The 26,320-nt window shown below is 45.1% G+C and overlaps 1 protein-coding gene across 1 annotated transcript in view; it reads right to left on the minus strand.

The window, feature by feature from the left end:
• NCKIPSD (NCK interacting protein with SH3 domain) overlaps positions 1–25,288 on the minus strand; it is a 93,218-nt gene extending 67,930 nt beyond the window's left edge. Inside the window, exon 1 of the mRNA XM_045024717.1 lies at positions 25,051–25,288. Coding sequence (XP_044880652.1) covers positions 25,051–25,221 — 171 coding nt within the window. The 5' untranslated portion in view covers positions 25,222–25,288. The remainder of the gene's footprint in view (positions 1–25,050) is intronic.
• Positions 25,289–26,320: the final 1,032 nt, after the last annotated feature.

Below are 26,320 nucleotides of genomic sequence, written 5' to 3' on the forward strand. Positions count from 1 at the left end.
GACCATGCCCCCAAAGCTGCAGACTAACTAAAAACAGCTCAGCATGTTACCTGTCTCCAGCACCCAGTCCCCCAGCTCCCAATGGGATCCAAACCCTAAAAAAATAAAGCTAATACAGGGTAAATTCATAAATTGTTCATCCTCTATATCACTGATAGAGAGATATGCACAGCTGTTGGCTCCCCCAGGTATTAATCAGTTGGTCTGGGTTTATTAATAACCCAAAGTGATTTTATTAAATATAAAAAGTAGGATTCAAGTGGTTTCAAGTAATAACAGACAGAACAAAGTAAGTCACCAAGCAAAATAAAGCAAAAACATGCAAGTCTAAGCCTAATACATTAAGAAACTGACTACAGGTAATATCTCACCCTCAGAGATGTTCCAATAAGCTTCTTTCACAGACTAGACTCCTTAAGTCCCTGTGTCCTGGGCACGAGGACTCCCCTGACCTGGACAGGGTTGGGGAGGGATACCTTCCCTTAGTAGATCTAGGAGGGGATCTGTTTTTAAGCTTATGAGAGTGCTTGTGTCTTACCGTCATGAGAAGGCCTAGATGAAGGATCCTTTGCTCCAATTGTTTCTGCTCCTGAGTCAGACACTGAACTAGGAGGTGCACTCCAGGATGTCTCAGACCAATGTACAGAGGGGTCTCCCCTGGATTTGACTGGGGCCTGATGGCATGTTCCAAAGGTGTTTCCAAAGCTGGAGTTCTATTGCCTGCCGCATCTGGCTAGGAAAGGAGTGGCAGGTAGTGCACTTCGTGGAGATATGAACTTCTTCAAGGAAATAGAGGCAGTGCTAGTGGTCACTGACGACTAAAAAATAATCAGGGGCAGGAAACAATTCTTAAAGCCCAGAACACTGGACATACTCTAAATCTTACATCAGGAGAGCAGAGAACTCCCCTGGGGCAGAGATTTTAACTACTATCTAAACTTATAAAAACTCCTAACAATAGCAACTAATTATACAAGAACTTTGAAATATTTACAAAAAAAATTGTCAAAGAGTTTCAGTTCTGGAAATTCCAACTCAGGCCATGTGGCAGTAAGAAAGAACTTGAGAGGTTTCTGTACCGCCCCTTATGCCCTCAGCATGGAGCACAAGGAGAGCAAGGGAGCAGGCAAAGACCCAGGGACACTGGTTGCTAGAAGTCTCAGGTTCGTGGAATACACAGAGGGACCGGCACTCAAAGTATTTGACAATGGGCTCTTCAAAGAAAGGTGTAACGTGACCCAATGGCTGGAACTTGAAGCTAGACAAATTCAGAATGGAAATCAGGAGTAAATTTTTAACAGTGAAGGTTTTTAACCATTGGAACAACTTACAAGGTCACAACGGATTCTCAATTACTGGCAATTTTAAAATCAAAATTGGATATTTTTCTAAAAGATCTGCTCTAAAATATTTTGGGGAAAGTTCTCTGGCCTGTGTTATACAGAAGGTCAGACTAGATGATCACAATGGTCCCTTCTGGCCTTAGCATCTAGGAATCTATGAGTCAGTTATGAGCTCTAGGATTCAAGCCAATTAATGATAACATTGTGGGGAAGTGGTTGCTGCACATTAAACATTTCTATCAATTGGAGTCCCATTAATCATCAGTGAGACCCTCTGAAACAGGAGCACAGCCTGGGCTGACTTTTAGGACCAGGATAATATCACTGCACAAGTCAATAAGCCCTTAACAAGCACATGTGTGCCCACTGTCAGATGCCACTTAAACAAAATAAAATAAAAAAAGTTCATCTTTAGGCCTGGCATGCCACTATTTCAATTCCCTGCTGTGCATTCTTCAGGACGCCACTACACTGGGGTTAGGCAAACAGCAATCCCCTGGCTTGGAAAGAAGTGAAGCTTCCGATCCAGAACTTCAGAATTTAGACAGCAAGATCAAATGTGGTCCACACATACAATAATCCCTGAAGCCAGCCCAAGCTCTTACAAGGCAAGCTTAAGACCACAAACAAGTTTAGACTTCCCCAAATCTCACAGCTGGAGGCGATTTCCCTCCATCCCCCCCCGCCACCTACTGGAGCACACAAGATCATCCTTTGGAATAACAGCCACATAATTATTTCTAATACTGCTTTTATCTCATGCCATCAAGATAATGGAAGAAAAAGCCTGAAATCCATTCCAACAATTAAAGGGCTATAGGGGGGGCGGGGTTGGTAGTCAATAAAGATGATGCTAGGGCAGACAAACTTCATTATTTAAAACTGAAAAGCTTCAAGGAACTCTGCTTTCTTCTGGCTAACCAGAAAAGAGCTCTCAGCTCCAATACCTTTGATTCTGCAAAGCTCAGGAAAGTCTGACTCTGAAAATATTTCAGGAACGTGTTTCCAGTGTGCACACGCACGCGCACACACACACACACACACACACTATCTGTACATGAATCATACAATATTATTGACTGGTATGTCACAAGCTTTCGTTTGATACTACACAACACTTTTTACAGATAAATACTATGACAGTAATGTGTTAGCTGTAGTAAGTGTTTCAGGCCTGACAGGCGCTCACAGAACATTGGGCCCTCTGCCAGTTGGTACTGAGGGGCTCTTAGGGTCACAATCTAGTATTTTGTTCTTTCACAAGAAAAAGCAAGCTACCCAGTTAGATTAATCGTACATGGCAGGAAGCGAATACAAAATTAAAATAGAGCTAACCCTCATCACTGCTGCAAGTTAATAAGCCTTGGGTCCAGGGCAACGATCTTTCTTTAGTGGTAATGGATCTTTGCTCAGAATACTGTTGCAGACTACCATGGGGAGGAGAGGGCGGGGGGGGGGGGAATACAGAGAAACAGATGCAGTAGCTGATGAATCATGTTTTCAGTCTCATTTCCATTCCTCCCACATGACAAGTCTCTCATTTTGTATCACAAAGGTTTTGCTGTGTGAAATAAATCAGGGAGAATTTGGTTTGGCTGATCTCTTCAATAAAAGTCAAAGTTCTTATTTATTCAAGAGCCACCAACAGCAGAATTGAAGTTGTGTTACTTTGGAACCTGATGCTTCTGCCACTATGAGGAGATTGGACAAACAATGAGGGCACAGGGTGGTCAAAGTCAAAATGGTCCAAAGATTGAGCTCTAGAATAAAAAGAGTTGAGAAGAAGTTGCATTCATCTTCATCAATCTCTGAGGAACCCAGTCTCACCAGATCTAAACTGGGACTGTCACTTAAAACACACAGGAATTTTTAAAAGCACATCTGGCTTTAAAAGCACATATCCCCTGCTCCTGAACTTGCTGAAAAGAAACATGGTTTTGATTCCTCCCATGGGGCTAGATCCAGTCTCCTCACTGGATTTTAGCTTTTGAATAATGGAAATATTATGAGCAGACCAGATTTCATGTTATTTTGATTCCATATAGGGCTCTGAGACAAACAGGTCTAAAGGTACAAACACAAATTTCAGGACATTCAGGTTTATGTGAGTTCCTGCAAAAGTCCTATTCATCAAGACCCCACTGGCTAGGCTTTGTTGTCTCATGAAGCCTTTTCCCCAGAGCTACTCCCCTGGAGACCACAAGGGTAGGTAAGGAAGCTGTTCACACCCATATATGGAAATCCTTGGCCAACCTATACAGAGAAAGGGGACCATCATTTCAGAAGTGTCCCGACAAGCCTCAAGACAGATGCAAGACATTTCACAATTTTGATCTAGGATTCTCACTTCCCTCTAGATAACGGAGATTATGTAGAGTGCAGATTTAGAAGGTCAGGTATTCCAACCTCATCCAATTTATGGAGCAACAATGACGTAGAAAGCCCTACTCCCAGTCGAAAGAAAGATGCAGCAACTGGACAGATGAATTCATCCCCAACCCTATATGGGAAGAGAATAGCCAGAAAAGGGGACTGCGCACTTACACCAAGTTTCTAGAACACACAGACTGTGTGTTCTGAAAGATGAGCACAGGGCTGGGAGTCAGGAACCCGAGTTCTAATTTCTGCTTTGACACTAACTCTCTGGGTGGGTCTCTGGCAAATCACCTACCTGTCACCTGCCTCAGTTTCCCCAGCTGTAAAATGAGAATAAAAATTTACCTAACCTTATAGTGTTTGTAAAATGGTCTGGGGTCTTCAGATACACAAGAGCAAAGATATGCCCACCATTACAATTAAGTAATTCAAAGCGAAACTCGACAACACCGTAGCAAAGGGTTCAAATGGAGATTTCTGTATTGATTGTCAAGGTTAGGGGAGAAAGTGGGAAACATGCTAGGCCAGGGGTCTCAAATACGCAGCCCGCAGGCTTATTTTCTGCGGCCCGCAAGCTCCTCACGCCCCCCCCTCCTCTCCCAGCATTTACCTAGAGCGGCTCCTGCCCAACGCACACCGGGGGCAGGGCAGGCTCACAGTGCCTGCCTGCCCTGCCCCCGCGCCGCTCCGGGAAGCCAACGGAACCTGCGGAAGGAGGGGCGCAGGGGTGTGTGGGGCTGTTGCTTCAGGCACCGCCCCCAGCAGTTCCCATTTGCCGGGAACAGGGAACCCCTGCACCCCTCCGTCCCCAGGTTCCGTCGGCTTCCCAGAGCGGCGCAGGGGAGGGGCAGACAAGGAGCCTGCCCCCCCAAACCTCTCATGCAGCCGAGCCCCCTGCCACACCCCACACCCCTGCTGCACCCTGCACCCCTCCTAAACCCCAACCCACTGCCCTGAGCCCCTGCTGCACCCCTACCCACTGCCCTGAGCCCCTGCTGCACCCCTACCCACTGCCCTGCTGCACCCTGCACCCCGACCCCCTGCCCTGACCCCCTGCTGCACCCTGACCCCCTGCCCTGAACCCCCTGCTGCACCAACCCCCTGCCTTGAACCCCCACGCTGCATCCCGCACCCCAACCCCCTGCCCTGAGCCCCCTGCCACACCCCGACCCCCCGGCCGCACCCCTCACCCCTCCTGCACCCCACATCCCAACTCCCTGCCCTGAGCCCCCACCATACCCCTCCTGCACCCCCTGGGGGCAGGGAGGGGACAGAGTTGGGGTGGGGATTTCAGGGAAGGGGTTGGAATGGGGGCAGGGAAGGGGTGGGAAGAGGTGGGGCAGGGGTGGAGCCTCATGGAAGAGGTGGAGTGGGGGCGGGGCCAATGGCAGCGCGTGGGAGGTGTCAGTAAATGCGGCCCTCGGGCCAATGTACTAGTCCTCATGCGGCCCTTGTGGTCGTTTGAGTTTGAGACCCCTGTGATAGGCCCATCTCTCTTTTGTAGCACTGCTGCTCCTTGAACCCCATTAATACGAGCACTTGGGGAGAACGCATCTAGTTTCAAAATTCTTCCTGCTTTGCCTGATGACAACAGTAATCTCTGTCCACTTGCCAAGACTTGAGAATGGCTACTCCTTCCCCTTTAGAAGTTAATCTCATTGACTCCTGAAGGGGATGACAAAGCAATCCACGTGCACACATTTAACGAATAATCACAAGTCCAACATGCAGCAAGAAGAATTACAGTCTGTCACCCACCCTTGTCAGATCAGTTTCCTTCCTCCATGAAGTGCAGCACGTTTATCGCATTTGTTCAAAAGTGGAGTCATTGCGTGTGGAGAACACAGCTAGACATTTAACACACAGTCATGGAGAAGGCTGCTCTTCTCACAGCAATTAAATAAACTAGACTAGAAAGGACATTCCTACCCCATCTGAATCAACAAGACACTTTGCAACAAACACTAATATAAACAACAGATCATATGTAAACCAATGAAATCCACTGATCTGGGGTAGATCTATTACTGCTTACGTACCAGTTGATCACCAAGCTGGCAGTGGACACATTTGGCCCTTGCAACAGTAAGAATTCTGTATTCAAAATGCATCTTGTGGTGAAATAAATTACAAAACTGGAATTGCTACTGCCAAGAAAAAAGGTTTCAGATTAACATCCCCGCCCTTTGGAACAACTATAGATCACATGCATTTACTTTAAACTCTTTGCACATGTAGCTCCACTAGAACCTATGACTCATAAAATTTGGGTTATGACGTTGACTATTTAGGACCTTGTCTCTGAAGTCTAATTTTCTTGCAGTCTGTACAGTGCTATGTATTAAAGCTATTTGTATTTCTTTTTCTAATAATACCCCTTGTGGAATTGATTCTTTTACCAGTGCCCAGACCGACAGCTCAGTTACTGAATAGATAATCTTGGTTTGGAATGGCATGAAATTTAAAACCTTCACTAGGGAACAAGCCAAGATGTTATTAAAAATTCTGTTTATTTTTATTTACATCTAAACTCTACAGGCAGGGGAAGAAAAAGGCAAGGCTGTTTCTTGGAACGAAAGCAGAGCTCTAGTAACAATGATGTTAACAGACAGATTCATCTGTTTTCCAAATTTCACTGTCAGACAAAGAGCTTATTTTATATTCTGGATTTGATTTTTCCCATGGCCACATAAATATGCCTGGTTCATGCAAGGAATATCCAGAGATTAGCAAGGGACTAGGATATGGTATCTGTGACTGGAGCCTTGGTTAGCTTACACCGTCTTATGAGTCAGTTGCAAACAGAACAAAAAAGTATATTTTCCTCCCTTCCCAATAAAGTCCTTTGTAACTCTAAGCTGTTGTGCCACCACCTTACTGCAGAGGGCCCTGTAGAGACCCACCGAAGGCCCCACACAACCATCTCTGACTCAGACTAAGCAATAATCCCAATACTTACACGACACATGAATGATTAAAGGATGGGAAAACATGCCTTATAGTAAAAGGCTCAATCTTTTTATCTTAACAAAGATGGTTAAGGGGTGACTTGATCACGGATTGTAAGTACCTACAAGGAGAAGAAAAATTTGATAATGGGTTCTTTAGTCTAGCAGACAAAAGTATATCAAGACCCAAAGACTGGAAGTTAAAACTAGACAAATTCTGACTAGAAAAAAAGGTGTAAATTTTTAGCAGTGAGGATGATTAACTATTGGAACAGTTTATCTAGTATTATATGGATTCTCCACTATCCAAGTAATTAATGAGAATACTGAATACTACCAGACCCAGGGCTCACCCCTGTGGTACCCCACTAGATACGCCTTCCCACTTTGACAGCAAACCATTGATTACTACTCTGAGTATGGTCTTTCAACCAGTTGTACATACACCTTATAGTAATTTCATCTAGACCATATTTCCCTACTTTGCTTATGAGAATGTCATGTGAGACTGTCTAAAACCTTACTAAAAAAAAATTAAAAAAATCAAGATATATCATGTCTACTGCTCCCCCCCACCACATTAGGCCAGTAATCCTGTCAAAGGAAATTAAGTTGGTTTGACATGATTTGCTCTCGACAAATCCATGCTGCCAATTCCTTATAACCCTATTATTCTCAACGTTGTTTAATGATTTGTTCCAGTATCTTTTCAGGTTTCGAAGACAGGCTGGCTGGTCTGTAATTCCCTGAGTCCTCATTGACCCCCTTTTTAAAGACAGGTACTAGGTTTGCCCTTCTCCAGTCCTCTGGGACCTCACCCATGAGCTCTCAAAGAGATTTGCTAATGGTTCCCAGACTGTTTTAGCTAGTTCCTTAAGTAGCCTACGATTAATTTTGTCAGGCCCTGCTGATTTGAATACCTCTAATGCACCTAAATATTCTTTAACCTGTCCTTCCCCTTTGTTAATATTAGTTGTGTTGAGTATCTGGTCACCATTAACCTTTTTAGTGAAGACTGAAGTAGAACAGGCATTAAACACCTCAGCCTTCTTCATCAGTTACTAGCTCTCTTTCCTCGCTAAATAGAAGGCAAGTGTAGGTATTCATTTTTCCTCTTGCTCCGAAAGTACTTAAAACACCTCTTCTTATTGACTTGTATGTCCTTTGCTAGGTGTAACTCATTTGTGCCTTAGGATTTCTGATTTTATGCCTACATGCTTCGGCTATTCTTTTGTATATTTCTTTTGCAATTTGTCCATGTTCCCACTTTCTGTAGGATCCTGATGGAGCCATATAAGCCTCTTACTATATTCTTCTTATTCTTCCTTCACATTCAGGATACTTTGCAGCTGTGTTTTTAAACATTGTTTCCTCAAGAAACTGCCAGCTCTCCTGAACCTGAACTCCGTTTTTCCCTTAGATTTTCTTCCCATGGGACATTGCCTATCATTTCTTTCAGTTTGTTAAAGTCTGCCTTTAAGTCCCTTGTCCTCTATCCATAACTAGTACCTTTCATCTAAGTATCTCAATGTTTTGACAACAACATTAATTTAGCCTGAATCCTCCAGTGAGGTAGGTTAGTACTATCCCCAGTTTACAGACAGGGAAACAAGGTACGGAAAAATTAAGAGACCTGCACAGTCCTGTACCTTAACCACAAGAGCATGCTTGCTCACAAACACCACATGCAATGTAATCTCAGACCAGAAGTAAAGACCTTGCCTGCAAACAGGTACCCTGCAAAACAAGGACATCTGTGTTTGCTCCCTACCACAGACAGCACATTCCAGGGACACATCACCTAGTAAGAGCAATGTACAGATGTTGTGTCTGAAACAGCAACTCATCCCTTGTAATTAAGCAATGGTTTATCATTTGTTCAGATGTAAACAATAGGAAAGATTCTTTAATACACACATACTGCATGCATTTTGTAACTTTAATTGATCTCTTGATTAAACAGATCTGAAGTCTCAACATCACAGACCAAGAAGTAGTGAGGAAGTAGTAATACAAAACTTAAGCAGCAGAAACTGAAAAACCCAAAAACAACTTGTGGACAATTAGATGAGAACTAGCTGTGAACGGCTCAAGGCTGAGGATAGGCATTATGGGGGGGATGTGCTCCAAAACCAATACCAAAACTCTCTGACTGTTGCAAGACACTATGTGGTGGGGAGGCGGCAAAATTGACTGAGTCACCCCAGAGACATTTTCCATCCTCAATATCAACCAATCTACTAAAGTGCTTCCTGAAGCCCTAGAGGAGGACAGCACACACCAATCCTTCATTTTGTATCTTCCCTTCATACTCCTTTCTCTTCCCTTACCATTAACAGCCTCAAATACAATAACCAAACCCACACTATTTAGGAATGAAGCTGTGCTCTCAGATGCATACTTGTACCATTAATTGATTTTAAGTAAATGGAAGTGCCATGTCCACCTGAAAGGTGCATTTGACCCTTTAACTCAGTGGTTCTCAACCAGGGGTACATATACCCATGGGGGTACGCAGGGGTCTTCCAGGGGGTACATCAGCTCATCTAGACATTTGCCTAGTTTTACAACAGGCTACATATAAAGCACTAGCAAAGTCAGTACAAACTAAAATTTCATACAGAGAATGACAGCTCTATATACTATACACTGAAATGTACATACAATATTTATATTCCAATAGATTTCATAATTAAATGACATAACAAGAAAGTAATAGTGCGCTGTGACACTTTTGTATTTTTATGTCTGATTTTGTAAGCAAGTAGTTTTTAAGTGAGGTGAAACTTGGGGATACACAAGACAAATCAGACTCCTGAAAGGGGTACAGTAGTCTGGAAAGGTTGAGAGCCACTGCTTTAACTGGTTTCAATGTAAAATCTCCACTTTTGGGCAATCACTTTGAGACCACTGAGGGTCCCTCCTGCCCCTCATTTATGACCACTGTACACATTTATTAAGCATATTCATGAATGTTAAGGAGTAACGGATTTGTCCTCTGGGCCACCAACATAACTCACACGCAGCAATCCAGGGCATGGAGACAAGTTTTATTGGATTCAAAAAAGCCTAATTATTTTTAATCAATGTGCAACAAGTGATGAGAGCTTATCTTAGCAGTCAAACAAAAAAAAAGGGGGGGGGACTAAAGATCACTAGTGTATTTCTACTTTAATCATTCAAAACTGTGAAACATTCTAGAATTTCATGTCTTTAGCTACGGTAATTAGAAAGGGCTATAATTCCCCTGGCTGAGTAATTTAATTTCAAATAAAATTACATCTCAAAGCATTAGTGGGCCCTGACATATCATCTCAGCTATTCTGACAGCCTGAAGAAAAATGTTTCATTTCAGTTTCTTGAGAGTGCTTAGAAGTGCAGGCTCAGCTGTAAATCACTACCCGCTCCTTATTCTCTAAAATAAAACTTTATTCTTAGCCTAAGTGCTTATTCGGGACTGTGTCAATGCCCTGATTAGGCTCTCTCGTCCGTTAGAAGCTCTGCCACATCAGAAGCACACAGAAAAAGCTATTCAAGCGCCACAGAAATTTAAGAGATTTACATAACAGATTGAACTTGTGTATACATTTATCTGCACTGTTCAAGAATGAGTTCTGCTTCTTACAAGGGAACACTATTTCAGGGGTAGGCAACCTATGGCATGTGTGATTTTCAGTGGCACTCACGCTGCCCAGGTCCTGGCCACCGGTCCGGGTGGGGGGGAGGCACACACAGTCTACATTTTAATTTAATTTTAAATGAAGCTTCTTAAACATTTAAAAAACCTTATTTACTTTACATACAATAGTTTAGTTATATATTATAGACTTATAGAAAGACTTTCTAAAAACATTAAAATGTATTACTTGACACGCAAAACCTTAAATCAGAGTGAATAAATGAAGACTCAGCACACCACTTCTGAAAGGTTGCTGACCCCGACCCCTGCTCTATTTATATAGGGTGAAACCCTGTACTCACTGAAGTCAGTGTCAAAATTCACAGACTTAAAGAGAACCAGAATTTCACCCATTTTATCCATAAGTTATTGTGGAGAGCCTTTATTAGGCAGAACTTACCCACAAATGCTTCCACTCCCATGACCCCAGGAAGTGACCAGTACTTGCTTCCTCAGAAAGAGAGTTAAAACCTAATAGAGCTGATGGTCAATTGTGCAACACTGTGCACTTTACTATATATGTATGTAACTTTGAGTTCATATTGCTGTCACTCTTGTCTTTCTCCTCCATCTCAATTAGCTCAGCCACCTGACATGACTTCACTATTTAGATCAGTGGTTTTCAACTCCGCAGACCCCTGGTGGTCCACACACTATGTCTAAGGGAAAATGAAGTTTCAGATCCCAGAAAAGGCATTCCGTTTTTCTGATTAATCAAAACTATTAATACCCCACCCTGTAGGTCAAAACCCAGAATTATTGTTGTTACCTTAGAAGCCCACAGTTTAGCGCCCTCTCTCACGCTGCATCAAATGCCATGCCGAGCATGTACAACATTTATCGTTGAATTTGTTCAGTCAGTTTTCAGTCTAGGTTTTCTATGGTAGGGGTTCACAGACTACAAGTTGAATTTGCAGAGGGGTCCGCACCTCCATGTGAAATCCACATCAAAAGAGGTTGAAAACAACTGATTGAGATAATAAGCTCTTTGGGACAGGAACTGCCTTATTTTGCATTGTTACCTCACCAAGTACAATAGGGTTCCAATCCTGCAATACAAATTAATAAGAGGGCAATGACGAGTTTCAAGGAATTATCTCAAGTTCACACCCTAAAGCAACCTTGGTTAAATAACTAACACTGTTATTCCTATGCTAAACAGCTAGTCCTTTTCCGAGTATCACTAAAATACTGGCTCAATACTCTGTTCCAAGAGTGAATTTCACAGATTGCTTACACACAGACTGCATGAAGCAGTATTTTAATTTAATCATGTGCCTGTTTATTCTTGTACAAAAGGGACAGGGTAAATAGCAGTCCGAGACACTCCCTAACAAACATTTTAGTTCTCTTGGTCGTATCACCTTTCCAAGTTAGGCAGCCCATACTTTTTCACCCCCTCACAAACAAAAACGTTGTTCTACCCAGTATCCTACTTTTGTTGTCCTTCTCTAGACCTTCTGTATTTCCTGCTTTTCAGAGATGGAGACCCCCAAACCAAATGCAATATCCAAGTTAGGGAGGGCTCAAATGATTTTGACAATGCTAGTGTAATATTTTCCATGCTATTTTTTATTCCCTTAATATAGCTGAGCAGCAGCTTATTTGTTACAGGACAAATAGCTCCCACTTTAGACAGAAACGTCTCCACCTGCCACTTATTTTTGATAAATTCCAATCCAGGAATGGGAGGCCAGTGTTTTATAAGACTGACATTATCTCCTCACTTTATATAATGCAGTATTAATATCAGTTATTTTTAATAATGGATTAGGGACTGGGACAGTGTAGAGACTGAGCCACAGAGGCAGGGCTAAATTGTAGTTTAAGCACGCGGTCGAAGATCAGAAAAAGGAAGCCATTTCAAAGTGAGCAGCACTGGGAGTAGAGAGAAGCTTCTCAATTCTTAGCCCTGAATAAAAGACTTCATAAATGATGCGAAAGCCAAGCTGAGCCTCAGAGGCTCTGATAAAGGCACTGAGATCAAAGTGAGGCATAGCAGGTGCAAACAGGAAGTGCTGCCCCAAGCTTGACTTGTCTTCTCTAATAATTACCGTAACAGAAAGTTAAACTAGTGAACTAGAGTGACTATTTCCTTCTTACAGGAGGAAGCCATGTAACAGTGGAACCTTCTCTCACTGTCAGGAACTCCTGCCCTGTGCAGGGGGAACATCAGTTATTCCCAATGTAGCCATAGCATCACCATGGTAATTTTCCCACTCAGAATCAACTCCTTTTTACAAGGAAAAATGAAGTCCCAGAGCAACAAAAAGGCATATCCTTAAGTTGAAAAAAAGCATGAATGAAAGTCACCTCTCCAGCCAACAGGGCCTCCAAAAGCCAAAGGAAATACTAAGTCTATCCTTGCACAGTTGGTGTTTTATATCCATTTAGGCCTGTCAATTTCATTTATTACCGCCTCTATTATTGAAGTGCCTAGGAGCTCTAAACATGGACAAGGACCCCATTGTGCTAGGCACTGTACAAAAACAGAGCAAGACAGTCCCTGCCCTAAAGAGCGTACATCAGGATAAAACTAGAGGGTTGCACACTTATGTGCAGCCTACTGAAGCAACTAAGGGCTTCCGTGTGTCACCCTCTCATCTCCCTCTATTTCATGGGTTCCCTGAAACACTTCCCAACTCCTCCTTCATGCCAGGAGCTCTGTGCCCCCACCCCCCAAAATCTCTTCTCCAAAATACTGGGAAGATTTTTATGGGGAGCACCTCCCAAGCATGAGGGGAAGCATGGGAGGTGCTTGTTTGAAAACGTAACAAGAGGCAAGTGGAGGCTGGCATCCCTGGGCTGATCAGCGGCAGGAAGCAAAATCTCAATAGCAACATCTCAATAGGGTGGGGAATAAGCCATGAAGGTGGATGCAATTGAAAAGGGGAAAGACAATGGAGGGATGCAAAGAGGGGGTGACATGGTCAAAGTGATGGGCTAGGAAAACAATCTTTGCAGCAGCATTCTGAATGGGTATAAGCTGGGCCAGACTGCATTTGTCAAGGTTAGATAGATGGATGTTGCGGTAATCAAGATACAAAATGATGACAGCCTGGATGAGAGTTTTAGCTGTGTGCATGGACAGGAAAGGCCAAATTTTAGAGATATTATGCAGAAAGAAATGGCAATATTTAGACATAGCCTGAAGAGAGGTCCAGATGACACCCAGGTTATGGGCCTGCATGACAGGCAGGATGGTGGTGGTGTTCACAGTGATGGAGGAAGAGAAGGCAACTTGGGAGAAGATTAAGAGCTTTATTTTAGCCTTTGAGCTTCAACTGGTGGCTACACGTTCACAAGATGTCAGAGAGACAGAAAGATTTTAATTTGGACAGCAGGAGATAGTTCTGGAGTACAGAGTTAGATCCTAGAGTCATCGGTATGAAGACTGCAGTTGAATTTGTGTTTGCAGAGGAGATTAGCCAGAGCTAGAGGGAGAAGGGGACCAAGGACAGATCCCTGTGGAACCCACATGAGGAGGATCCTCCACGGAAGGATCAATTAAAGGGACAGGAGAACCAGGAGAAGACAGTCTCAGAATGCCAGTGACAAGATTTCAAGAAGAGCATCGTCATCTGTGTCAAAGGCAGTTGACAGGTCAGGAAGTATGAGGATGGGGTGGTAATTCTGAGAGCCAGCTATGAAAAGGTCATTAGAGACTTTGAGAAGAGCAGTTTCAGTGACATGTCGGGGCAGAAGCTGTACTAGAGAGAGTTCAGGATGGAATTTGGGGGAGAGGGACTCCACAGAGCAATCGTAGACAGCGTGTGCACCAGGCTTTGAGATGAAAGGGAGAAGGAAGATGGGGTGGTAGCTGGAGAGGCAGGTGGGATCGGGTTGTTTTTTTAAGATGAGAAAGACTAAAGCTTGTTTGTACTGAGGGGAAAGAACCAGAGGAGAGTGAGAGGTCAAGGAAAAGAGTAAGGGAGGGGATGATAGTGGGTGAGAGAGTGATCAGGAGATGGGATGGGATCACTGGGGCAACAGCAAGGTTATAGAATATGAGAAACTTCTGCATCTGTCACAGGGGAGAAAGGCAACAGTTGTAGGAGAGGAAAGGAAGGCAAGCCGAGGGACTTATAAAATTGACAAAATATGGTGTCTTAGAAAAAGAAACCATCAGAGATCCTATGTGGAGAGAGAACTGGAGGAGGGAGGAAGGGAAGGTTTGAGAAGTAGGTCAAAGGTGGCAATTGTGAGCATGGGATTCAATTAAGCTGAAAAGTACAGCTACTTAGCAAGGAAGGTGGCATAACTGAAGAGAGGAAGTCAGTCTGGTGATACAATTTCTGCCAGAACTGCTGCTTTTGGGCTGCTGAGGAGTGGCAGAAGCGGATGCTGGGGGTGAGCCAGGTCTGGAGGTTGGCAGAGCAAACCTTGTAAAGGGAGAGAGGGACAACAGAGTCAAGGATGGTGGAAAGTAAAGCACAGAGAGAATAAAAAACTATATCATAGAATATCAGGGTTGGAAGGGACCTCAGGAGGTCATCTAGTCCAACCCCCTGCTCAAAGCAGGACCAATCCCCAGACAGATTTATGCCCCAGATCCCTAAATGGCCCCCTCCAGGATTGAACTCAGAACCCTGGGTTTAACAGGCCAATGCTCAAACCACTGAGCTATCCCTCAATGGAAGAAAGTAAGAGACAGCAGGAAGGAGATGAGAGCATACAAGAAGTCATCAATGCTGATGGAATGGAAGTCACAGACAGGGCATGCGGGAGGTGCTGATGGGCGATGCTGAAAGAGACCAGGAGAGAACTGGACAAGGGGAATGGGGCAGCAGAGAGATTAGAAAGAGCAGTGCTTAGCAAAGATCAATCAAGTGAGAGGCCCTTCTGGTGAGTGGGACAGCTGAACTAGGGAAGCAGGTTGAATGAAGAGGTGAGGATGAGAAAACATGCAGCTAAGGCGTTGGATGGGTCATCAACAAGGACGTTGAAATCCCCGAGGATGTAGGTGAGACACTGTGAGGAGAGGAAGAGTGAGGGCCAGGAATTGAAATCAGAGAGGAAGCTGATGGGGAGGAATTGGGCAAACAGTGAATGACAGTGACATGGAGGGGGAGAGAAGAGAAAAAGTCAGGTTCAGTGCTGTTCTAATAAGAAAGAGCAGGAAGGGGAAGAGAGAGAGAGGGGAAACCTAACATCCCCACTATGATCTGACACAAGGGAGGGAGCATTAGAGGAAGAGAGGCCTCTGTAAGGGAGGACAGAGGAAGAAGCAGTGTCAGACAAAGGGAACTAGATCTCAGAGCCAGGAACTTGAGGGAGCGAGATATGAATCAGTCATGGATGGCTTTGGTTTTAAAAGAGGGAGTGGGCCTTCCAGAAAGAGAAAGGGAGGAGGGAGGATAGGCGTGAGGTCAGGAACAGCAGCATAAGAGGGGTGGGAATGGGTGTGGAAGGTACAGATGAGATGGAGAAAGAGCCAGATTGGGGCAAATGTCACCAGGGGTGAGGAGGAATGTGTGGATGGGAGGAGAGAGGGAGATTGGGATGGGGATGGAAAAAAGGAGCTGGTTTAACTTGCGGGAACTGTAAAGGGGAGAGGGCAACAAGGAAGGGGAAAAGGAGTCACTGGGGGGAAGAGAGGGAAGAACAGAAGCTGTGATGGGGCATGGTGAGAGCAATGCATGAGTGGCAGACGGGTAAGATTACATTAAAAAAAAGCAGAGAGTGAAGGTTTTCATTCCATGCTTTCCACTAGTGCGATCACTGCAAACCTGCAGCAACAAATCTAATATTTCAAAGGCATTCATGAGATAGGATTTGCTTGGATAGGATTTGCCACTCCAGGTCAGACTAGTGGTCAATCAAATCCAGTGTCTTGACACTAGCAGTGGCCAATACCAGATGCCTCTAGGGCAGTGTTTCTCAACCTTTTTGATACCAGGGACCAGCTTACTGCCTTCCTAAACTGTGTCACAGATGTCTCAGGACCAGCACCAGTCCATGGACCAGTCAATGAGAAACACTGCTCTAGAGAAAAGTAGTAGGCCCTCCCTGTAACAGGCTTGTCATTTCAGAGTCATATAGGTAGTCAGCAACATAGGAGAACCCTATAATAGACTGATTGCCACAATACACCGATCCAGGGCTCAGGGATTGCAATACTAGCCTTCTTAACCAAGTGTCACTAGTAGTTCATATCTTACTGGAATCTTCAGTTCTTCACAACTTATAAATACCTTCAGGGTAACCTTAAGAGGAAGGATAGAAATTATTCAATTTCAGAGACAGCAGAACAAAAAGGAATAACCAGAAACTAAAGGAGAAAGAGTTCCGGTTACATATTAGGGAAACATTTTTAGAGGTAGTTGGTGGGTGGAGGCTCCCTGATTGCAGTGATATTAGAAGATACTAGATAAAATTCTTTGCAGTCTACACAAATACAACACTGTTGCTGTGTGCTAGTGGATTGCTGCCTGCCACCCCAGAGTTGGCTGAATGTCAACAATGCACAACAGTGGGATATGGGAAGGAACATTTTAGCTGAGAACATGGAACCCATATTTTTCCATGCTAGGAAGGATAAAGGACTGAGGTGACCATGCCAGGATTGAAACTTCTCCCCAGGAAGCTAGGTGTTTGAAACCTGATGCTTGGATCTCTGGCCACTAGGGCTAGGTAAGTATTAGTAAGAAGGCTGAAGCAACTATTCTCTACTTTATTCTCCAAGGAAGGAGAAGTTAGCCTTGCAAACTCCAGTGGGTCAGATTCTATGTACCAAGTGGCCTTTTCTGGCCTTGAGGTCTGGATACTGCCAGTGTCAACTCCATTGTCCCCTCTGCTGGAGAGTAGGCGGTCTTCTAGAGCTGTGGTGGTACAATCCAAACCTTCATAGGCTGGAAGCCAGAACTTGGAACAGTTCCAGATTCCCATTAAGTAATTTCACATCTCACCAGGATGATGATAACATATGGGCTCTTTAACCCAGAGAAAGGACCCTTGTTATTCGTTACACTCAGCCTTCTCCCCTATTCAGCAGCCACTCTCCTCCCTGATAAAAAGAATAAAACCCCTGCTCCAAAGGAAGCTTTTAAAAATGAATTTTTTACTACTTCATATAAAACTTCAAAAGGCTCATCTTCTGTAATGAATGACTGTCTCCAACTGAAAAGTCAGGCTCCAATTTAATCTCCATATTCTTCTCCTGCTCAGAAACCACTTAAGTGTCACCCATGCAGTTTGTGACGAAAACTAAACCTCCTGCCAACTGGCTCCCTCTCATTTAATCAGAAGATACAAAGCTTTTGTGTTGATGATTTCACTACGACAGCATCTGCCTGGCATTAGCTATTAGCAGTGTTTGTCTCTGCTATGTCAATAACTCAAGGCAATTATCTTATGTGCCATTACTGGACGGCTCAGTGTCGGGTACAGATTCTCACTTGTTTGATCAGCAGCACCTGTTAGCTTTGTCGTTTGTTACAGTTTTGCTTGCTAATATTGCTATTTCAGAGTCTGCCAGCACCACTGTGAAATCTCTATTTACAGTTTAGAGCTCAACCGAGGCTTCACATATAAGGTCTAAATTCAAGCAAGAAACTATTTCTGCTTCAAATTCTGTGCTAGTTCTTATGCAAAAGTAGGAGCGGGCCCATTATCTTTCCCTCAGGCCTGATCTACCCTTAAAATGTATACCAGAAAAGGTATGTTGATTAGGGGAATGATTTTTTTTAAAACCAGAATAGCCATGCCAGTATAAGTCCTAACATAGATGCAGTTTATAAGGGCAAAAACGTGCTTTTGTCAGTATAGCTTATGTCTCGGAGACCTGGCATAAACTGTGCCAACAGAAACACATTTATGCCAGTATAAGCTACATTTATGCTAGGATGGTTTGCCAGTATAGCTCTATATACATAGGTATGCTGGCAAAACTTTTCAAGTGTAGACAGGGTCTTGTTTATTTTTTGGGAACCTATCACTAGTATTTACCCCTCAAACCACTGAAATACTCTTTACTAATCCATAATATAGCCAACACAGAACTACAGCAGTGAAAAATTTATAGAAATATCAACAGCAATTAAATGTTTTTTAAGCAATCTGCCGTTAACTGCAGTCAGCTGCAACATCCAAATCACACCAGGCACCATGCATTCTTCCCTTTGCTTAGCCCACAACGTATTTTCTAAAGGCATCGGCTGTCTCTAAAAGGAGTTTGCTTCTACATTTGAGTCTCCCTATTTCATGGCAATACCATTTAAATTATTGAGATTAAAGTAGAAAATGTCAGCAATTTTGTAAGTGGAGGATACCAACAAACTAGAAACTCTACTCCTGTAATCGCTGGCAGCTTATGAAGAATACGTTTAGAAGAGTTGTTTTTAATATGGACTTCGTGTTCTTCCCAAAGAAGTTAAGGTATGAATTTTCCACCTGTGCTATAAATAAGGGAGAAGCCTGAAAATAAGAGATGACTTATTTTTTAGTCCTTGTGGCCACAGTTGGACGTTCCCAGCTAATGGGAGCTGCGGGAAGTACTTCCCACAGCTCTCATTGGCTGGGAATGGCAAACCGCGGCCACAGGGACCTGAGGGGCTCCATGCCTGCGGAAGCTCCAGGTAAACAAAATGTGCCAACCTGCCAGCCCATTACCCTGACGGGCCAGGAGCCAAAGTTTGCCGACTCATTTATTGATGTCAATACTGCAGCCTTTTAAAGTTGAAAAGCCTTTGTTCAGTGGACTAGATTGGCTTGAAACGAATACTAAAAGAGCAGTGCTGCAGATCTGCATGACATTTGACCCATGCATTTCACAAAATGCTACACCTTACAAGCCAATCAGAAAAATACAATGAGCAATAGTACTATAACACTGGTGTCAGTACGTTATTGTGTAATTTGATCTCTTCATGCATTTCTACCAATGGACCTCGTAAGTCTCGAGCCAATATGAAAATATAATGTGCAGAATCGATGGAATCTCTAATAAAATTTAAATAGTCTATCGTCACAGACATGCCAATCTATAGGGCTGCTTTGAAACAAACAAAGAACAATAATAATTTGACAGTGATAAAGCAGGTGACATTCCTATATAAAGTCCTACAAAATCTATAACTATAATAATAATAATCTATTTTCATACTAGTATTTAAAATGAATGGTGAAATCAAAAGAAAATGTCTACTTATCACGCAGAGTTCAAACTTAAAGTTGTTAGATATGCAGAAGCAAACAATAATTGCACCACTGCTAGTGAATTCTGTATCAATGAGAAGCAAGTAAGAGAATGGCAAAAAAATAAAAACAACACTAAAAGACATGCCAAGAAGCAAGAAAAAATGTCCAACGAGGTGCGCTTCAATTTCCTGAGCTGGAGAAAGATCTCAATAATTGGGTTGTTGAATGTCGACAAAATGGGTACATTGTCAGTAGAACTGGAATTCGTCTGCATGCTCTCCAAATGTCAGAAGACGACAAACACAAGTCAGTAAAGCCATCAATGTTTGTTGCATCAGCGGGTTGGTGTACTCGCTTCATGAACCGTCATGGTCTCTGTCTTCGTCAGCGAACAAAGATAGAGCAAAAGCTGCCAAGAGGTCTGGAAGAAAAAAATAGAATCTTTCCAAAGATTTATTATAAAATATTGAAAGGAATATGTATTTGAACTGTCACAAATAGGAAATATGGACAAAACACTAATGACATTAGATTTCCCGAGAACAGAACGGTAACCCGTGTTGATGAAAAAACAATTTTAATTAAATCCACTGGCCATGAAAAAATCCATGTTACGGTGGTTTTATCATGTTTGGCAAATGGATCAAAGTTCCCTCCTGTTATTTTTAAAAGAAAAATCTTGACTAAAACATGAAATTTCCTGCTGGTGTCATCGTAAGTGCACATGAAAAGGGATGGATGGATGAACGCGGGACTATTGAATGGCTGGAAAAAGTGTGGAATAAGAGACCAGTAGCACTTTTCAAGAAACCTGCTATGCTCGTTTGAGACATGTTCAGAGCACACAAGATGGAGGTGGTGAAAAATGTGTCCAAAAATATGAAAACTACTTTGGCTGTAATACCTGGAGGCTTAACTTCAGTTCTACAACTGCTTGATGTCTGCCTGAACAAACCCTTTAAAGACAGACTACGCAAAATGTGGTCTGAATGGATGTGCTCAGGCATGGCGAAGTTGACAAAATGCAGGAATCTTATGAAGCCCGAAATCAATCCCTTCGCCCAGTGGATCAAGGATGCGTGGGTGTCCATTCCCTCCGAAATGCTCGAAAAATCATTTCGGAAATGCTGTATCAGCAATGTACTCAACAGGTCAGAAGATGATGCCATATTTGATGATGACACAACAGAAGCTGATGATGAGAAGGAATCCGAGTCTGAAAACGACACTGCCAACATCAACGATGACAATGCAGGTGCAGCTGTGACTGAAGCCGAGTTTAATGAACTGTTTGGTGAATCAGAGACAGATTCAGACTTTGAAGGATTTTAAGACTTTTTAAAGTCTCATATTGTTCTAAGTTACTTGTTTTAAATATCTATTTACTGATTTTAAATACTGACTAATTTTGAAGGTGAATACATATTTGTTCAGTTATTATTATAACAGGTTTTTCGTTAGATTACATTAAAATAATTCTAGCAAAACTTGAGTGTTTCTTGTGACGCCAACTTTTAAAACGTAACAGAGGTCGAAAAACTTTGGCTCCCGGCCCATCAGGGTAAGCTGCTGGCGGGTCAGGACGTTTTGTTTACTTGGAGCATCCGCAGGCATATAGAGCCTCTCAGCTCCCAGTGGCCACAGTTTGCTGTTCCCAGCCAATGGGAGCTGCGGGAAGTGGCAGCACTTCCCGCAGCTCCCATTGGCTGGGAACGGCAAATCGTGGCCACTGGGAGCTGAGAGGCTCCAGGCCTGTGAACACTCCAGGTAAACAAAACGTCCAGGCCCGATAGGGGCTTACCCTAAGGGGCCAGGAGCCAAAGTTTGCCAACCCCTGAAATATAGGGTTGGTTTATGAAAGGGTCATATAGTTTTTGCTATTTTTATCTATCCATCTTGCGGGGTCAGCTTCTAAACAAACGGGCTAATGAATGTGTATATACAGTAATTCTCCTGGTACAGACAGTGCCAGGGAAAACTCACCTGCTCTTTGCAAAGGTTCCCCTTTGACATTATTTTAATTTCCTTCCTCTGGGAAGCATTAGCAGTATGAGATGTTTACTTCTTTTGACTGTGATTGTCGTGACATGTACTGCTTACCAACAATCTGACTGCACTATTAATGAATCTGCTGACTTATGTTTGCAATGGTGACTCCTTCCCGTTGGTGACATGCTTTCTTTCCCTGCTCAGTACACATTGTCACTAATCGTTAGCTTCATTATTCTTGTAGTGATCATGGTGACATTAATTACCTCTCAGCATCTCGTCATTAATTAGCATCAAACTTTTTAAATAGAGATGTGGTACGACTTGTTTGCATTTTTGTCTCAGACAGTCCACTGAACTGTTTAAAGCAAAGCTTCAGTCAGAAAAAGTTTTTTCCATGTCAGTTCTACTTGGTTAACTGATAAAAGCAAATTTTGACTCCAGACAGCTCTGAAAAGCTGACCTGAAAGCACTATATCATATCACTGAATGAGAGGCAGTCAAAACAATTAAGTATTGTTATAACGACAGAGCAGCCATTTGAATTTTATTCTGCCTCATTCATCATCAGCGTGATCACCAGTCAAGTTCTGGCTCCAGAATCTTTATTGTCAAATACAGAGGTGGCAGAAAACCCCCCATGCTATTTCCTGGTAACAGGTTGAAATGGCAGTTAGGAAAGTCAGGTTTGAACTAAAGGAGAACAAATATGAAGTACCAGAAGCCATTTTCATGGCTTGTCATAACCCTGCTTTCATATTCATTTTAAAATTAGTTATTAATATTAAATGTCTCATAATGTCTCTATCCCATGCTATAAGGTGATATGCAAGTTTTGCTTTACAAATGTAAAAATGCTTGCTCTGAACCTGTGAAGCCAGTCATGGGGAATGGTCCACTGCCCATCAAGAAGGACCATCAAAACTAAATGGGCCACTGTAGAACATCAGGATACAAAGCCTTGCTTAATGTCCCTCTGAAACCCATGAAGGTGCTACGAGCAGAAGATCAGCTTGAATGCTGGAAGAAGGGGATAAAATAAGAATGCAAGAAAATGTTCTCTCTCTCATTTGCTGTTTGATTCTTACAGGGCTGGAGCTATGAAACAGAAGCAAAAAGGTCCTAGGTCAACCTGGGTTAGCCCTAAAAGGCATTCAGTGCTGACAGGTGACTACAACTCTAATCGTTTAAAACCATAGACTAACTAATTTGTGTATACAGGTTTGCCTGCTTTAACCCGTAAATAACTCTAATTTCTTTCCCCTGGTTAATAAATCCTTAGTTTACTATAGGATTGGCTACAAGTGTTTTTGGTGTGAGATCTGAGGTACAAACGGACCGAGGGTAAGTGACTGATCTCTTGGGACTGGAAACAACCTGAATCTTTTGTGATCTTTGGTGTACAGAAACCAACTATCACGAAGTCCAGATTGCCTGGGTGACAAGATAGACTGGCGTACCCAATGGGATTGTCTGTGACTCCATGATAAGATTGTTCCAGTGCTTCAGGAGTTCACATTTGTTACTGGATTGGTGAAATCTAATTATAGAACATATCACCAAGTCACTGAATTTATTTAGAAACAAATTTACTATTTTTATCACAAGATTAGAGCTATCTGAAAATCACCAGCATATTAGAATAAATTGGCTTCTATTGACATTCTGGGTTGTATTTTCTCAGGGAAACCAAAAATGTACCTGCAACGTGTGTACTTCTATACAGACTTATTTGGTGTATGCAATTTAGAGATATTGTAGGCCTCACTGTAAACCCTGGGATTAGTAGGATAAAAAGCTTGACCCAAACTATACATATAACAAGAGTATTGCAGGATCCATGTTTTGCCCAAGAACCCGCCATTAAAACATGTCGTCACACCGTAAAAGAGGGCATACAGTTTTATCTTCTACAGCACCAACAAAAACGTATGGGTTATCCTTGCTGTTGTGATTACCACATGAGCCCTCATCACTCTGACTCCTATTAGGGTTGGAGGAGTCTGTCCTCTTATTTTCTATAATTACTAATGTCACTGACTTAACTATAATTACTGCCCCTATCATTACAGCTGGTTGTTCTTAGCTTCTCCTCCAGCCCCCTCATCAGTGCTGGGACAGGCCTGTTATTAGCCCTTGTATTACTCTCTACATTAGTGGAATGGGTGTGATTGCTGATCTCCTGCTAAACAGTCTCACTTATACACAGTAGTAGCTGTGAATAGTCATTCTCAAAGCAATTCTCTGCACATCTGCTCTAACACATAGATTGTGATAACTGCATAATTTAAAAGCAACCCACACTGGTAACTCCAGATGTTATAAGCCGCACACAGCCTACCATCCACTCACTCATAGCCTCTGAGAGTAGACTAAGTATATATGTAGTCTCACCAGTGTAGGCCTTGTGAACTTCTCCTCCTCCGGCTCTCTGATGAGTGCAGGTGATAGAGAACTAGCACATCACTTCTTCTCCCATACTGATGCCCCCCCCCCCCCCGACTCCCTTGTCTTCTCACCAGTAACCATTATATGTAGGGCCCAACACATAACCTGTGTCCTTAGAGTGAAGTCCCATATCTCTTCTCTATGGTCCTGACCTACAGAAGTTCAGTGCACAGCTCACATCACCAGGTCAGTGCTTCCTGGTCCTTGGCCACCAAAATATCCAAAGTGTCACCTCAGCAAGATGCAAGAAGCCCATCTCTCCAGGGTAGAGGTCCTCATACCTGCCCTTAGCCTCATGATCCTATATTGCTGCAGATAAGAGTCACATCTCCCCTGGGCAGTACAAGCTGATCCAAGAACTTCATGACTATCATTTGAGACAGCCTCTCTGGGGACCAGGAGGCCTGTGCACAGACTTTCTTGCTAGTATAGCACCCCATGACTTGTAACTTTTGAGGGAAGAGGCTGGCACATAGCCCTTCCCCAGAAGATGTACCCTCTAAAGCCTGCACTCCAGAAGTTCAGATCACAGTCAGTCTCTGATGTACAGTCTCCCTGTTCTTCACGCTAAGCCCTGTCCTACAGAGGTAAAAGGACACGCTTCATCCTCTGATGTGGGACAGCCAGGATAGTGCCCAGCCCTGTACCCCCAACTGCTAGTCTGCAGCCACCGCAGGAGAGGGTCCCCTACACAGCCTGTAGTGCCCCCCCTACACACACACACAACCCGCCCTCCCCCACCCACCCACCCACCCACCCACCCACAGCCTGTAGTATCCTCCCCATCCCCATCCCAACACAGCCTGGCCTCCCCTTTCCAGCAACCCCACACGGCCTGGCCTCCCCGCAACACAACCTGTCCTCTCCCCCCCCGGCCCATCCCCCTAACACGGCCCATCCCCGTCCCCCTCTGCCCGGCCCCCTAACACAACCTGTCCTCTCCCCCCCGTCCCCCTCTGCCCGGCCCGCCCCCGTCCCCCTCTGCCCAGCCCCCAACACAGCCTGTCCTCCCCGGCCCGTCTCCCCAACACAGCCCGTCCCTCTCCGCTGGGGAAAGGGCGCTACTGCCCCACTGCCGCCGCCACGAAGCGCCGAGCCCATCTCCCCGGGCCCCGCCCGCTGCCCTGACCTGCAGCCGCTGCAGGTAGGAGGCCGGCGCGTAGCCCGTCTCCCCGGAGCCCGCGCGGGTCACCAGCCACCAGTGCTGGTTGCTCCGCTCCAGCAGCAGGAAGGTCTCCCCCGCGGCGAGGGGCAGCGAGTTGGGCTCGGCGGAGCGGAAGCTGTACAGGGCCCGGTACATAGCGATAGCGGGCGAGCGGCCGGCGACTCAACGCGGCCCTCAGGTGCCGGCTCCCGATGTCAACACGGACCCACCCACCAGCGCGCCGCGTCATCCACGACTAATGACGTCATCGCGTAGCCCCGCCTCCTTGTCTGCCCCTTCTGTTAGACGTGAGCGCTCCCTGGTGGGCCCGCCTGGCGAGTCCGCTGGACCGCGCCCCGCGTGACTCTTGCCGGGGCAGCCCCCCTCCCCCCAAACGGGGCATCCCCTCCCCCCTGCACCCTCCAACTGGGCAGCCTCTCCCCCCTGCATGGCTCCTGCCCCCCCCCAACGGGGCATCCCCTCCCCCCTGCATGGCTCCTGCACCCCCCCCCAACGGGGCATCCCCTCCCCCCTGCATGGCTCCTGCACCCCCCCCAACGGGGCATCCCCTCCCCCCTGCATGGCTCCTGCCCCCCCGCAGGGGACATCCCCTCCCCCCTGCATGGCTCCTGCATCCCCCCCAACGGGGCATCCCTTCCCCCCCTGCACCCCCCAACGGGGCAGCCTCTCCCCCCTGCATGGCTCCTGCACCCCCCCCAACGGGGCATCCCCTCCCCCCTGCATGGCTCCTGCCCCCCCGCAGGGGACATCCCCTCCCCCCTGCATGGCTCCTGCACCCCCCCCCAACGGGGCATCCCCTCCCCCCCTGCACCTCCCAACGGGGCATCCCCTCCCCCCTGCATGGCTCCTGCACCCCCCCCAACGGGGCATCCCCTCCCCCCTGCATGGCTCCTGCCCCCCCGCAGGGGACATCCCCTCCCCCCTGCATGGCTCCTGCACCCCCCCCCAACGGGGCATCCCCTCCCCCCTGCATGGCTCCTGCACCCCCCCCAACGGGGCATCCCCTTCCCCCCTGCACCCTCCAACGGGGCAGCCTCTCCCCCCTGCATGGCTCCTGCACCCCCCCCCCACCAGGGCATCCCCTCGCCCCCTGCACCCCCCAACGGGGCAGCCTCTCCCCCTTGCATGGCTCCTGCCCCCCCAACGGGGCAGCCTCTCCCCCCTGCATGGCTCCTCTCCCCCCGCATGGGACAGCGGCAGCCCCTCCACTCGAGTAGTTCCTCCCCCCCCCCCC

This window comes from Mauremys mutica, chromosome 7, assembly GCF_020497125.1.
Source record: "Mauremys mutica isolate MM-2020 ecotype Southern chromosome 7, ASM2049712v1, whole genome shotgun sequence".
NCBI classification, from domain to species: Eukaryota; Metazoa; Chordata; order Testudines; family Geoemydidae; genus Mauremys; species Mauremys mutica.